The 15,000-nt window shown below is 46.3% G+C and overlaps 1 protein-coding gene across 1 annotated transcript in view; it reads right to left on the bottom strand.

Moving 5' to 3' along the window:
- The window catches only part of adamts18 (ADAM metallopeptidase with thrombospondin type 1 motif, 18), a 71,342-nt gene that overhangs the window by 30,973 nt on the left and 25,369 nt on the right, over nucleotides 1-15,000 (bottom strand). Inside the window, exons 11-13 of the mRNA XM_042060700.1 lie at nucleotides 14,160-14,255; nucleotides 13,101-13,249; nucleotides 1-130 (exon numbers count right to left, since the gene is read on the bottom strand). The exon at nucleotides 1-130 is cut by the window's left edge and continues 43 nt beyond it. Of these exons, the coding sequence (XP_041916634.1) occupies nucleotides 1-130; nucleotides 13,101-13,249; nucleotides 14,160-14,255 (375 nt within the window). The remainder of the gene's footprint in view (nucleotides 131-13,100; nucleotides 13,250-14,159; nucleotides 14,256-15,000) is intronic.

Here is a 15,000-nt window from a genome sequence, read left to right as displayed (position 1 = left end):
GAAAGGCTTGCTGTTGTACTCGGCACACTGCTGGGCGCGGAAGTCTACGGCGTTGGCCTGGCAGGGCTTGGTGTTGCACAGCTGGTACAGGCGGCTGGCACCTGCGCAGAACTTCCCGTTGTACTGTGGGCTGTGGGGCCAAACAACTAGCAATTAGCACATATAGAGAGAAAGGGAAAGAGAGAGAGAGAGAGAGAGAGAGAGAGCAGAGAGGTGAGGGGAGTAGAGAGCAAGAAAGAAAAGAGGAGAGGAGAGAAGAGTGGAAATAAGGGATGAGATATGTGGATGAGAAGAGAAGAAGCAGATGTCAGCTGCACAGCCTCCTTCAAAAGGCTGGGGGCGAATCTCGGGGTGTTGCTCGTCCGTTCTCAGACACTAAATCATGGGAAAGCACGCAGGTTTCCCCTCTCCTGACCTGCGGACCGCGCTCTCTCCACACTCACCGCCATCGCACCTTATCCACGTAAACGGATGAGGTGTGAGACTCCTATCACAGCCATGGCGCTGCAGCACTATGTGCACTGTGTAATGCACTTTCAAGCTGTGACTTTTGGATTACCTCCTCGCTTGCTGCACAGATACATAGGTGGGTTCGGACTCAACACGACAGTTGGGGATCGCTGGGAATGTCGGAGGAGATTGAATCGCAAGTGCGGTGACAGGACAGGGTAATTGAAATACCACACGCATGTCCAGATGCAATGTGTTTGTCTATGACCACCGACCATAGCTAATGGACCAAACATACTGAAGGGTTACACAATCCCAAACTTGTCAAAGCACGGGAGAGAGAGAGAGAGAGAGAGGGAAAGAGAGAGAGAGAGAGAAAGAGAGAGAGAGAGAGAGAGAGAGAGAGTGAGAGAGATGAGAGATGAGAGAGAGAGACAGTGAGAGAGAGAGTGAGAGAGAGAGATATGAGAGAGAGAGAGAGAGAGAGAGAGAGAGAGAGAGAGAGAGAGAGAGAGAGAGAGAGAGAGAGAGAGAGAGAGTCAAAATGTATTTTGAAATCAGACACAAGAGGATGGGCAAAAATACTCAAAGAGGTTCCGTACAGGCAGCTATAGCAACAGCATGATCTCAGCATTCAATGCCAAACACATACTGTAAACCTCAAACACACACACACACACACACACACACACACACAGAGAAAGGGATGATGAAACTGATTCAACAAGGTCCCCAGGCTTGCTTTGCCACCATGGTACATGCAGTATTTGCGGTCTCAGCCCACATGTTTCGAACCGCTAACAATGTAGCACATGTGCTCCATGTGAAGGGAGCCAGGGTGAAAGGGGCGAACACAGGCCTCCACAGGCACCACCACAGGAATGCCACCCAGTGCCACTGCCTGAGGCCCTGTCCAGAGCCCAGCGTGCCCACAGAGAGCCCCCCCCCCCCTGGGCGCTGGATGGGTGAGCCGTGACTTGGGCCTTCTCATGTTTAAAGTGGAGCTGTGCAGTTTTTTGGGGGACGATGTTCCCACACCAGTGCAAAAACCTCAAAGCAAACGTCCACGTTCTGGCTCTGTTGTGTTGGAGTGCAGCCCGGATTCAACCCCGGGCACTGTATATGTGTGTGTGTGTGTGTGAGGGAGAGAGAGACAGAGAGAGAAAGAAAGAAAGAGAGAAAGAGAGAGAGAGAGAGAGAGAGAGAGAGAGAGAGAGAGAGAGAGAGAGAGAGAGAGAGAGAGAGAGAACAGAGACATGGTCTGTGGGTGCTTCTTTGAATGTGCAAATGCATGCATGCACGTACATGCTTGTTTGTGTGAGTGTCTGTTCATGCATGTGATGTGTGAGCATGCATGAACATATGAGCGTGTGTGTATGTGTATTCCACTGATTGTGTGTGTGTGTGTGAGTTTGTGGGTGTGTGTGTGCGTGTGTGAGTTTGTGGGTGTGTGTGTGCGTGTGTGAGTTTGTGGGTGTGCGTGTGGGTGGTCGTGTGTCTGTTGGTATAGGTACGTGTAATCCTGTGTGTGAGAATGTGCAACTCTCCACTTACAGAGACAAAGAGAGAGAATGAGAGAGATAGAGAGCAAAAGAAAGACAGAGAGAGAGACAAAGAGAGAGAATGAGAGAGAAAGAGAGAGAGAGAGAGAGAGAGAGAGAGAGAGGAACAGAGACATGGTCTGTGGGTGCTTCTTTGAATGTGCAAATGCATGCATGCACGTACATGCTTGTTTGTGTGAGTGTCTGTTCATGCATGTGATGTGTGAGCATGCATGAACATATGAGCGTGTGTGTATGTGTATTCCACTGATTGTGTGTGTGTGTGTGAGTTTGTGGGTGTGTGTGTGCGTGTGTGAGTTTGTGGGTGTGTGTGTGCGTGTGTGAGTTTGTGGGTGTGCGTGTGGGTGGTCGTGTGTCTGTTGGTATAGGTACGTGTAATCCTGTGTGTGAGAATGTGCAACTCTCCACTTACAGAGACAAAGAGAGAGAATGAGAGAGATAGAGAGCAAAAGAAAGACAGAGAGAGAGACAAAGAGAGAGAATGAGAGAGAAAGAGAGAGAGAGAGAGAGAGAGAGAGAGAGAGCTGCCTGATGTTTATTAAAGGGACAGGTGTGACTTCCACTCGCTCTTAAAGATCAATCATCACCTTGCTGATCAAAGGCAGCATGGGCTCGGCACCCTGGCAAACCCACATATGTAAATAACAGGGCATTATCGCTTATCCCACACTACACTCAGCAGATAAATCGCACCTCCGACTTTCAAAGGCTACGTGAGAAGCTATTCAAGTGAGCCCTCGCTGCGTGTTTAATGAACTGAGAGGGGGGGGGTGAAAAACGGAGACTTTAAGCTGAACATGCAGCTGTGGGCTGAAGACAAATTGAGTTGTGCAGGCCAGACAGGCCGAGGATGACACAGACGGAGTGTGTTCCATCCAGACATGTGCGCAGGTGTGGTGATATGTGAGTGAAAGCTATACTGGGCCCTTTCCAACACAATAAAATAAATATATAAATAAATAAAACATATTTTTGACATATCTCAATATATGCACATGCATCTAAAATCTCTTTTCCATAAGTCGCAAAAAAAAGGTCCAAAGGCATTCTGCACCATTGAGAAATGATTCCCAGCCTCGCCGTGATCAGAACACTGTTCATGCCGGTGGAAATGTTCTTCATCCTCATTATTATCATCATCATCATCATCAACAACAACAAAAACAGCAACATCAGGAATACTGAGTCCCACTGCAATGCCAAATCCTAAATCTCCTTTTCTGATGGTCGTACGTTTGCGCTAAACCTCACTAACACACACAATGTGGCACTTATTCAACTCCGTGGGGATTCCATGCACCAGACTGGAGAGACTGACACAGAAAAGACCACCAGTTTAACAGAGTGACCCCCTAGTAGCTCCACCAGTTTAACAGAGTGAACCCCCTAGTAGCTCCACCTAGTAGCTCCACCTAGTAGCTCCACACAGGGGCTTGTGCACAGCACCGCGACTCGGCCTGATCCTATTACGGCTTAGGCATGGAGCACTATGGCCCATATGCTAGAGTGCTTACGGGTCGGGGAGAGAGAGAGGGAGAGGGAGAGGGAGAGAGAGAGGGAGAGAGAGAGGGAGAGGGAGAGGTCCGCGGTGGCCCATGAGAGGGTGGGTGGGGTGGAGAGGACAGGGTTTGTGACATGCAACATCTGGGTGGGTGGGGGGAAGGGGGTTGTTTATGCTGTCCAGGGATTGTCTGATCTGATGCTTGTCGTTCAGACTGACTGGCTGCTCTTTAATGCCAAAAGCTAAAATGACCATCTTTCCCTGTTTGCTCTCTCTTTACTCCCTCTCTTGCTATGCTGCTCTCTTGCTATGTTGCTCTCTCTCTACTCCCTCTCTTGCTATGTTGCTCTTGCTATGTTGCTATGTTGCTCTCTTGCTATGTTGCTCTTGCTATGTTGCTATGTTGCTCTCTTGCTATGTTGCTATGTTGCTCTCTTGCTATGTTGCTCTCTCTTTACTCCCTCTCTTGCTATGTTGCTCTCTTACTATGTTGCTCTCTTGCTATGTTGCTCTCTTGCTATGTTGCTCTTACTATGTTGCTCTCTTGCTATGTTGCTATGTTGCTCTCTTGCTATGTTGCTCTCTTGCTATGTTGCTCTCTTGCTATGTTGCTATGTTGCTCTCTTGCTATGCTGCTCTCTTGCTATGCTGCTCTCTTGCTATGTTGCTCTCTTGCTATGTTGCTCTCTTGCTATGCTGCTCTCTTGCTATGCTGCTCTCTTGCTATGCTGCTCTCTTGCTATGTTGCTCTCTTGCTATGTTGCTATGTTGCTCTCTTGCTATGTTGCTCTCTTGCTATGTTGCTCTCTTGCTATGTTGCTCTCTTGCTATGCTGCTCTCTTGCTATGTTGCTCTCTTGCTATGTTGCTATGTTGCTATGCTGCTCTCTTGCTATGCTGCTCTCTTGCTATGTTGGTCTCTTGCTATGCTGCTCTCTTGCTATGCTGCTCTCTTGCTATGTTGCTCTCTTGCTATGTTGCTATGTTGCTCTCTTGCTATGTTGCTCTCTTGCTATGTTGCTATGTTGCTATGTTGCTCTCTTGCTATGTTGCTCTCTTGCTATGTTGCTCTCTCTTTACTCCCTCTCTTGCTATGTTGCTCTTGCTATGTTGCTATGTTGCTCTCTTGCTATGTTGCTCTCTTGCTATGTTGCTCTCTTGCTATGTTGCTCTCTTGCTATGTTGCTCTCTTGCTATGTTGCTATGTTGCTATGTTGCTCTCTTGCTATGTTGCTATGTTGCTATGTTGCTCTCTTGCTATGTTGCTCTCTTGCTATGTTGCTCTCTCTTTACTCCCTCTCTTGCTATGTTGCTCTTGCTATGTTGCTATGTTGCTCTCTTGCTATGTTGCTCTCTTGCTATGTTGCTCTCTTGCTATGTTGCTCTCTTGCTATGTTGCTCTCTTGCTATGTTGCTCTCTTGCTATGCTGCTCTCTTGCTATGTTGCTATGTTGCTCTCTTGCTATGTTGCTCTCTTGCTATGTTGCTCTCTTGCTATGCTGCTCTCTTGCTATGCTGCTCTCTTGCTATGTTGCTCTCTTGCTATGTTGCTATGTTGCTCTTGCTATGTTGCTCTCTTGCTATGCTGCTCTCTTGCTATGCTGCTCTCTTGCTATGCTGCTCTCTTGCTATGCTGCTCTCTTGCTATGTTGCTCTCTTGCTATGTTGCTATGTTGCTCTCTTGCTATGTTGCTCTCTTGCTATGTTGCTCTCTTGCTATGTTGCTCTCTTGCTATGTTGCTCTCTTGCTATGCTGCTCTCTTGCTATGTTGCTCTCTTGCTATGTTGCTATGTTGCTATGCTGCTCTCTTGCTATGCTGCTCTCTTGCTATGTTGCTCTCTTGCTATGCTGCTATGTTGCTATGCTGCTCTCTTGCTATGTTGGTCTCTTGCTATGCTGCTCTCTTGCTATGCTGCTCTCTTGCTATGTTGCTCTCTTGCTATGTTGCTATGTTGCTCTCTTGCTATGTTGCTCTCTTGCTATGTTGCTATGTTGCTATGTTGCTCTCTTGCTATGTTGCTCTCTTGCTATGTTGCTCTCTTGCTATGTTGCTCTCTTGCTATGTTGCTATGTTGCTCTTGCTATGTTGCTCTCTTGCTATGTTGCTCTCTTGCTATGTTGCTCTCTTGCTATGTTGCTCTCTTGCTATGTTGCTCTTGCTATGTTGCTATGTTGCTCTCTTGCTATGTTGCTCTCTTGCTATGTTGCTCTCTTCTAAAAGGTCCCCAACTGCCCACGGGAGTAGTAAATTCTGTGGTGACATCCACGGACTGAGGTCAACTTGTCTGTCTCTCTGCATAACCCTCCTCGCTCTTACTGTACCCCCCAGTCCAAAAAAAGTCACAGTAAAATCATTTATCTTCACCCTTCCTTCCACATACCACACACACACACACACACACCCCCTACATTAGCTTTTCTGCCCACTTCAGTCTACCAACATCTTCTCTGCCAACATCCACACAGGGACAGGGGGCCACCAAGGCAGACAGTGTGCTCCCTCTCTCACTCTCCCCATGTCTCCCTCTCTGCCTGATATGTCCACTAGACCACTCTCCCCATTGCTCCCTCTCTGCCTGATATGTCCACTAGACCACCCATGTATCAGAAGGTCTCGACTGGCGTCTCAAAATCAAAGGCTCAGTTCTCTACGGACAGACCCCTTTCAGATCAGGTGTCTGCTCGCTATCTTCTCCCTATGACCTCTTGACCTCTGGAGGACCTCCCTGGTGCTGGCTCCCATCCTGTGAGCTGGAGATCCCCACCCCACACCACCCCACCCCACCCTACCCCAAACCCTGGGTCTGTCAGGCAGACCAGGGGTGGCACACGCTGCCAATTAGCACAATGTTTCCAGCGCCGTAAAACCCACTTTACGATCCCGTAGGAGAGAGATGGCAACCTGATCACAAACACTGCTCTTTTCCTCTGCGCCTGGCCACGTGCTAAACTATTTATGTTATTGGCAGTAGTCCTTGAGATTGAAGCAACACACACACACACACACACACACACACACGTGCGCGCGTGCGCACACACACACACACGCACACACACACACACACACATACATACAGTACAAACACACACACACAAACACACTCACACACAAAATGTTAGAGGGAAAGTTGGGGGAATTTCCTATACTGAGGGGTCACGTTTACGGGTAAACTATGCTTAAGCTATGCGATTAAGACAACATCTCTTGGCCCTGGTCACACACCATCATGTCCAACTGGGAGCAAACTGATGAGTCCAGTCTGCTCGACCGCAACGCAAAGCAGGGATCGCCTTTCTGGAACAAGTACGGTGGGCTGGACACAGGTGGCCCACTGAGACCGCAGGTGTTGTCTAAGCTAGATAAGCCTTCATTTGTCAGAAGGCATGTGCATGATATCTGTTGGCTGGTGATGAAGTTTAGATTCAGAAAAGGCCTTTAAAAAAGGGTGTATATTAGCAAGATACAGGCCAAAACTCATGGTAATAAAACTGATTAAGAATGTTGATTTAGGCACTTATACTCTCAAAATGCTGAAATCAGCAAAATGTTTTTAAATAAATCAGTATTGACAAAAAAATAATAAAAAAAACAGACGAAGAGTCAAAAAATGTGGCTTCCAAAGAGCTGCTATGGAAAACAACTGCGCCCATGCTAAACGCTTGCAGGCTGCCTCACACTTTGGGCAGCTTTTTGCACAACATCCACTGGTAAAAAAAAAATCTAAATATAATGGGAAATGTTGAGAATAAACAGAAGTTTTGAGTAAAAATCGGCATACATTTCTTCCCCCAGACATCCAAATCAGCCAAATATGTGTCACGGCATTTGTGTGGTATTTAAAAAAGAATCAGTGATTGGCACATGTCAGTTTGTGACCCTTGTCTGTCTATGGAAAACAAGGCAAAGTCAAAACAGTGGGGGTCGAATTGAGGCTAATCCCCCCCAAACCTAAAAAAGCTGTGATCAGACGACGAGAGGAGCACCAAAACAAGACAATCTGACAGATTGCTTCAAAACACAAGTCTTCCCGTGGTGAGGCCTCGGCTGTGTAATTTCGCTATCATTAGTCAAAAGGCGTCCTACGAACGCTAGAACGCTTCATTTGGGCACTCTGAGAGGGAGTGAATGTGTGTGGGGGGGGTTTGGGTAGACAAACTCAGAAACAGAAAGGCAAAACATGCTGTCTGTCTGTTGAAGAGTTGTAGGACCTCAATGTAAAATGAGCAGAATTTGAGGTGGTGGGTAAAAGAATGTCTCAATATCTACTTTGGGATAATAGAAGTAAAAACGACAACTGTGAGCTTTCACAATGTCAATTCTAAATGAAAAAAAGACCGATTTCACCATTGGAAGAAACAATATAAGACCACTAAACCAGAGAGTTCCTGGATACCGTTATAATCAATTGAATGGCAGCAGTCTGGGTGGTAAATCCTCTTATTTGCATATCCCAGCATCCTCCTTTTTAGATGGAGATCCTTTCAGACATCCTACTGTATACCTCAAAACCAGCAGATCTCTCTCCAGAAGTATCCTTATCAAAGGGAGTAATGTGGATCATATGAGAACAACTAGCCTGCTCAGGGAGAATTAAATGCAGATCCAGGTAAAGACAAAGACAGCAATTCAGTCATGGAAATACCATACCTGCACACACACACACACACATACACACACACAGCGGGTCTTCCCTAAAGCCATGTCTTTGATGAGGAAAAGGATTTTCCAGCAGCTGAGTGCTCTGTTATCCCAATCCAGTCAGCACAGGCTCTCCCAAAGCCCAGGGGCCGACGCTAACGCATGTGCTTTATTAGTCTTGTCTGGGGGCCCAGGGGCCGATGCTAACGCACACACACACACACACAGACACACACACACGCTCTATTAGTTTTGTCTGGGGGCCCAGGGCCCGATGCTAACGCATGTGCTCTATTAGTTTTGTCTGGGGGCCCAGGGGCCGATGCTAACGCATGTGCTCTATTAGTCTTGTCTGGGGGCCCAGGGGCCGATGCTAACGCATGTGCTCTATTAGTCTTGTCTGGGGGCCCAATGATGAGGAGAGGTAAGGAGAGGAGTCGGACGCTCAGAGACTCCAGACAGGGTCCACCAGGGCTGGACTGCATTTTTGGCCATGGCGGCCCACTATGATTATTTATACGATATGCTGAGGCACACGACATACCAGAGGATATATGCGCACATTTATCATCCATTTCGGGAAAGCAATGTTTCACTAATATTACATGATAATAATAACTGTAAGCTGTAACACCTGCAAACTATAACTTTATGGCAAGCTAAAATAACACTGTAAGTTGGACACCGAGTCTACTCATAGCATTATTTGAAAACAAAGGCTATTAAAACACACACACACACACACACTAGGGTGACCACCTCCAAACCAGCAAGGACGAGGTTGTGCACAAAACTCTATAGGCTACTATTATTATGCATGTTTTAAGTCTGACTGAATAAAATGAGTCCTGTAATTATTTCCTATGTTGAGCATTTACACGCTTTTAGCCTACAATCTCCCCAGATACTATTAAGTGAAGATACACACATACCAAAACATTTTCATTGTTACGGGCTATCATAATTTCTGTGTCATTCTAGTGTCTTTCTGAGTGCGTGCGTGTGTAGCCTAGGCCTATGTGTGTGTACCTGCCTATACGCGCACAGAAATGTGATAGGTTTGCTTGTTGTACTGCGTCAAGATTGACAGCAATTTAGACCAATCATAACTTATTTTTATTTTTTCCCCTCTCCGCGTCGACGACAATCGAATAGCGCAATGTAAATGCAGATGGCTTCTTAAAAAAAAAAAAAAGAAAATGCAGATGGCTTCTTTGCTACTGATGCATGTTGCAGAGAAACGCTCAAATGCATGTCAATAGACAGCGGAGGAGCAGGTGGTCACCCAGCCCTCCACACACACACACAACAGCCCTCCCTGCATGAAACGTCCCTCTTCATTCTGATAACATTTACAGTAGCTGACCTCTTCCTCAATTTGTCCCTGCTGGGTAACGTCTCCTCCTCCTCCTCCTCCGTAACGTCTCTGTCCACCTCCTCCGAATCCACCTGTACTTCTCCTTCCTCTGTGTCACTACACTGCACATCAAACGTAACGTCTCTCTCCTCCTCCTCCGAATCCACCTGTACTTCTCCTTCCTCTGTGTCACTACACTGCACATCAAACGTAACGTCTCTCTCCTCCTCCTCCGAATCCACCTGTACTTCTCCTTCCTCTGTGTCACTACACTGCACATCAAAGCTGTGTTCCACTCCTTCAGCCTGTGCACTCGATGTCGACGGCCCTGCACCCGCTGTAACAGTCGACCTTGGGGTGAACATTTCTGTGATTTTGACACATTTTGCTGCGTCCACTTGTGGGCGTTTTAGTAGCCTGTCATCTCGCAGCTTCTGTGCGGCGCCCTTGCACTTTTGTGGTTTATTAGGCCTACTATCCATTTCCACAATTTCACAGCCGGAAACTCACTTCTCTCCGCGGTCAGACAGCTCAAATGGCAACATTTGATAACCCTGGGAGGGGAGGGGGAGGGCTGAGAGATGTCATAGGACTAGCCCAATGTCCGTCAAGAAAATCAACCAATGGGCCGCGTTTCGTGTCTCAAATACCGTCGCGGTGGTCAAATACCGTCGCGGGCCGGTACGCCCGATGGCCAGTCCATGCCTGGGGTCCACCCAGTAGATGGACACCTTTAACAGCAGCACTCACAAAAACACCCAACGTGTCCTTCAGAAAAAAACATGGCACACACACACACACACACACACACACACACACACACACACAGACACGGAGAGTGCTCTAAAGGAGAGTTTCTCTAAAACATCTGCAGTCTATTTTATCTGTATTCTAGAGGATCAGTGATTGGTGTGACTACCAGATTATCTCCATCGTTAATCAACCCTAAAAAGCAGACTCTCCCTCCCTCCCTCTCACTCACTCTTTTTCTCTCTCCCTCCCTTTCACATTATCCCTCTTTGCATTTCTGCACTCACCGCTACACCGCACGCACGCACACACACACACACACACACACACACACACACACATACATGAACACATACACACACACACACACACACACACTTGGTTCACTGACTTGATGACACTACAAAACTAGCCTTTCACATTTCCCAAATATCATACATGACACACACGTGACCTACATGCCTGTGTGTTGTCAGTGTGTTTGTGTGGCTGCCTGTCAATCCCAGCCTGTCAGTTGTTAGTCAGAGCTGGAGAGGCTCTCCTGCACCAGTCGGATATGTCCTCAGGGGAACCCCCTAATCCCAGATTACGGCCGAGGTCAAAGGTGGTCAGCAATCTGGCCCTGTGATTGCCACTCTCTTAGGACCACAACGAGTCCAGCCTGCAGAGCGGATCGGATCTGACCCGGAGCCGCTGTGAATGGCTGTGGGCATGGCAACCGGACAGGCTGTCACTCAACAAAGACCCTTCAGCTTTGGCAAAGAGGCTCAAGCGAACACTTGGTGTGGGAGATGGAGAATGTGTGTGTGTGAGAATGTGTGTGTGTGAGAATGTGTGTGTGTGTGTGTGTATGTGAGAATGTGTGTATGTGTGTGTGTGCATGCGTGCGTGCGTGCGTGCGTGCGTGCGTGCGTGCGTGTGTGTGTGTGAGAATGTGTGTATGTGAGAATGTGTGTGTGTGAGAATGTGCATGCATGCGTGTGTGTGTGTGTGTGTGTGTGTGTGTGTGTGACTATGTCTTTTGTATGTTTTAAGAGTGATCTTTTGTCTGAATGTCTGTTTGTGTGTGCATATGTGTGTGTGTGTGTGTGTGTGAGTGTGTGTGTGTGTGAGTTGTTCACTATCAGTCTTGGCAGCCTCAGGAGAGCTCCAACACTGAGCTCTTTGTTTGGGAAGAGGAAGCTACGTTCCTGTGGGAGGATTCTGGGTCTGCTCCCGCTCTCTGGCTTAGCACAGGTGAGGATACAGACAACACACACGCACGCACGCACACTAGGGCTGGGCAATAAAACGATAGCGATATGTATCGCAATAGACATGTAATCGATATTAATAAAAATACGTTCGATAGAACATTCGATAATAAAAAGCAACACCTTCCGCCTTACGTTGTCCATAAATAAATAGGCTAAATATATCTTGCATTGTAGCTAGTATGTGCAACTCTACCAGAGTAGGCGATAGAAGTAGGCCTACCTCAACACACTCTCAATGAGTCCTTGCCCCGTGCACTCTCTCTCTCTCTCTCTCTCTCTCTCTCCCTCTCTCTCTCCCTCTCTCTCTCCCTCAACAGGCGCATCCATCCTCATGTAATCCAAACATTCACAATCGTGCAAGACGACTGGCTAAATTGCTATTAAATCCGGTTAGCATCATTAGCACGTTGCACAAATTTGTTCGAAACTGTAGCATTCAAATTGACCGATCAATTTCTAATCATCTCAATCCCGATGCAAATGGAAAAGTATTTTCCAAGACTCAAACGGGCCTGTCCCAAGGAGAAAAAGTATTCATTTGAAACTTAAACACACGTGGGGAAACAGTAGACTATGATAAACTAGCAAATTAAGCTACTTTGTTTACAATATTTCCAGGCTTCAACCAGTGATGCTTTTCATTCAGACCTATGTGCACATTTATTTATTTGAGTGTTTTTCATAATGTGTTGCTATTTCTTTTCCCTGTTTGCTTTGATTGATAACTGAGGTGATTAAAATCAGAGGAAGGTTAAGTTTAAAATAAAAGTGTTTAAATTGAACTTCTTCTGGTCCTTATCTGAAATAGATTTTTAAAAAATCAATAATTATCGATAGACTGATATGAAATACTTATATCGTGATACAGTTTTCAGCCATATCACCTAGCCCTAACGCACACACACACACACACACACACACACACAAACAACACACACGGCTCTGTGTCCCATCCCAGCTGACCACGCTGGGATGCAGGCCATGTTTACCTGATAAACACACACACACGGAGAGAAAATATAGTATAGTATAGTATAGTATAGTATAGCAGAGTAGTGGAGTATAGTATAGTATAGTATAGTATAGTATAGTATAGTATAGTATAGTAGTATAGTATAGTATAGTATAGTATAGTATAGCAGAGTAGTGGAGTATAGTATAGTATAGTATAGTATAGTATAGTAGTGTAGTATAGTAGAGTAGAGTAGAGTATAGTATAGTATAGTATAGTATAGCAGAGTAGTGGAGTATAGTATAGTATAGTATAGTAGTGTAGTATGTTATAGTAGAGTATAGTATAGTATAGTATAGTATAGTATAGCAGAGTAGTGGAGTATAGTATAGTATAGTATAGTATAGTAGTGTAGTGTAGTATGTTATAGTATAGTATAGTATAGTATAGTATAGTATAGTATAGTATAGTATAGCAGAGTAGTGGAGTATAGTATAGTATAGTATAGTATAGTATAGTAGTGTAGTATGTTATAGTAGAGTATAGTATAGTAGAGTATAGTATAGTATAGTATAGTATAGTATAGTATAGCAGAGTAGTGGAGTATAGCTGAGCTGGTGTGGAATCGGGTACCTGGGGCTGTTGCAGGAGCGCTCGCGGTGCATCACGCCTCCTCCGCAGGTCCTGGAACAGTCGGACCACTCGGACCAGCCTGACCACTGGCCATCCACAGCTCTGGGACCGTTATCACCGAACTTCACACACTGTCCACGCCGACACCACTGCAAAAATAAAGCCGAACTTCACACACTGTCCACGCCGACACCACTGCAAAAATAAAGCCGAACTTCACACACTGTCCACCCCGACACCACTGCAAAAATAAAGCGAACATGTGAGCAAGGCCCAGTGGAAACAGGAACCGAGAGATAGAGAAAGGGAGGGAAAGAGGGAGTGGGGTAGTTAGTGGAGACTAAAAGAGGGAGTGGGGTAGTAGTGGAGACTAAAAGAGGGAGTGGGGTAGTTAGTGGAGACTAAAAGAGAGAGAGAAAAACTAAGAAAAAAAGATAAAGAGTAAATAAAGATGGAGTGGTGGAATGGGTGGAATGGGTTGTAAAATGTTGAAAATATAGAAAATACAGAAAAGGCCAAACAAAACATGGAAAGGGATAAATAGAGTAGAGTAGAATAGAGTAGAATAGAATAGAGTAGAATAGCACCACACACACACACACACACACACACACCTGGAGAGGCATGCCAAACCACACACTCACACACAATCAGCACCCCCCCTCCTCCCCATGATCACCTCACACAGAGGAAAGCAAACCATAATACTGTGTCTTTTCAGCGCCTCACACAATGCACAGAAAATTCTTACAGGTGAGTGTGTGTGTCTGTGTGTGTGTGTATGTGTGTGTCTGTGTGTGTCTGTGTGTGTGTGTGTGTGTGTGTGTGTGTGTGTGTGTGTATGTGTGTGCTTGCCGTGTGTGTGTGCTTGCTGTGTATGTGTGTGTGTGTGTGTGTGTGTGTGTGTGTGTGTGTGTGTGTGCGCATGCTCATATTTGTCCAACTGTCTTCATTCCAGCATTTCTCATAATGAAAACATTTTAATGTTAATTTTACAATGTGGTTCTACACACACACACACACACACAGACACACACACACACCCACACACACACTCACCATTTCAGGGCCACAAATAGTCCCCTCTGCAGCAGGCATAAACTTGGTTTCACACCTGTGTCCTGTCCGATGGCACCACAGTGATTTACAGATGTCCTGTCCACACACACACACACACACACACACACACACAATTGACACTACTTGTAAATCATGTAAAACATTTGCAATTGTAAAACATCATGCAGCCAGATGGCACCTGTCATCCAGATCAGCTGAAACCAGCCCAATATTCTGAGCTTTGAAATCCATCATCATCTGCTCCCTCTAATGAAACACATTCTTACTGTGACATTACTTTCCTCCTCATAGAGATAATAACCGGATAAATTAAAAAACTGCTCGGGAGAGGTGCCCAGCTGGCATGGTACCCAGCTACAGCCAGCATGGCAGAGCAATGGAGGGTGAGGATTAGGTGAGGGCAAAAAGGCCGATGTGAACTGGTCACTGTGTGCCAACGTACCTCCGTCGTCATCGCTCAGTTAATTATGTCACATAAAGAACAAAGGGGGGGGGGCAACTTGGCCATGTCCTTAAGACAGTCACAAAGTTGTTGTTGTTTTTTTCTAGGTCAAGACACACATAACACCATTCAAGGTAAGAGCTTGGCCTGAAGGAGGGGAGGCAAGCAAAAGAAACGTGGGGTCCCAGCCAAACAGGAGGCAAGCGACAGCTAAGCGCTAAGAACTAATCCCACACGTCCCCAAAGCAATGGCATGGCCAGTATCCCAATAGCCCAGGCCCCCTATATATTCTATGGGTTCAGTGAGTCATTCACAGGCCTCGTTTGCATGTGAATGTATAGATTGGCGGAGCGGAGCAGAGCTGAAGGGCAGAGCAG

The sequence above is a fragment of the Alosa sapidissima genome, chromosome 14, assembly GCF_018492685.1.
Source record: "Alosa sapidissima isolate fAloSap1 chromosome 14, fAloSap1.pri, whole genome shotgun sequence".
Classification (NCBI taxonomy): domain Eukaryota; kingdom Metazoa; phylum Chordata; class Actinopteri; order Clupeiformes; family Clupeidae; genus Alosa; species Alosa sapidissima.
Note: the sequence above shows the minus strand (reverse complement) of the source record. Positions and strands in the feature narration are given on the sequence as shown.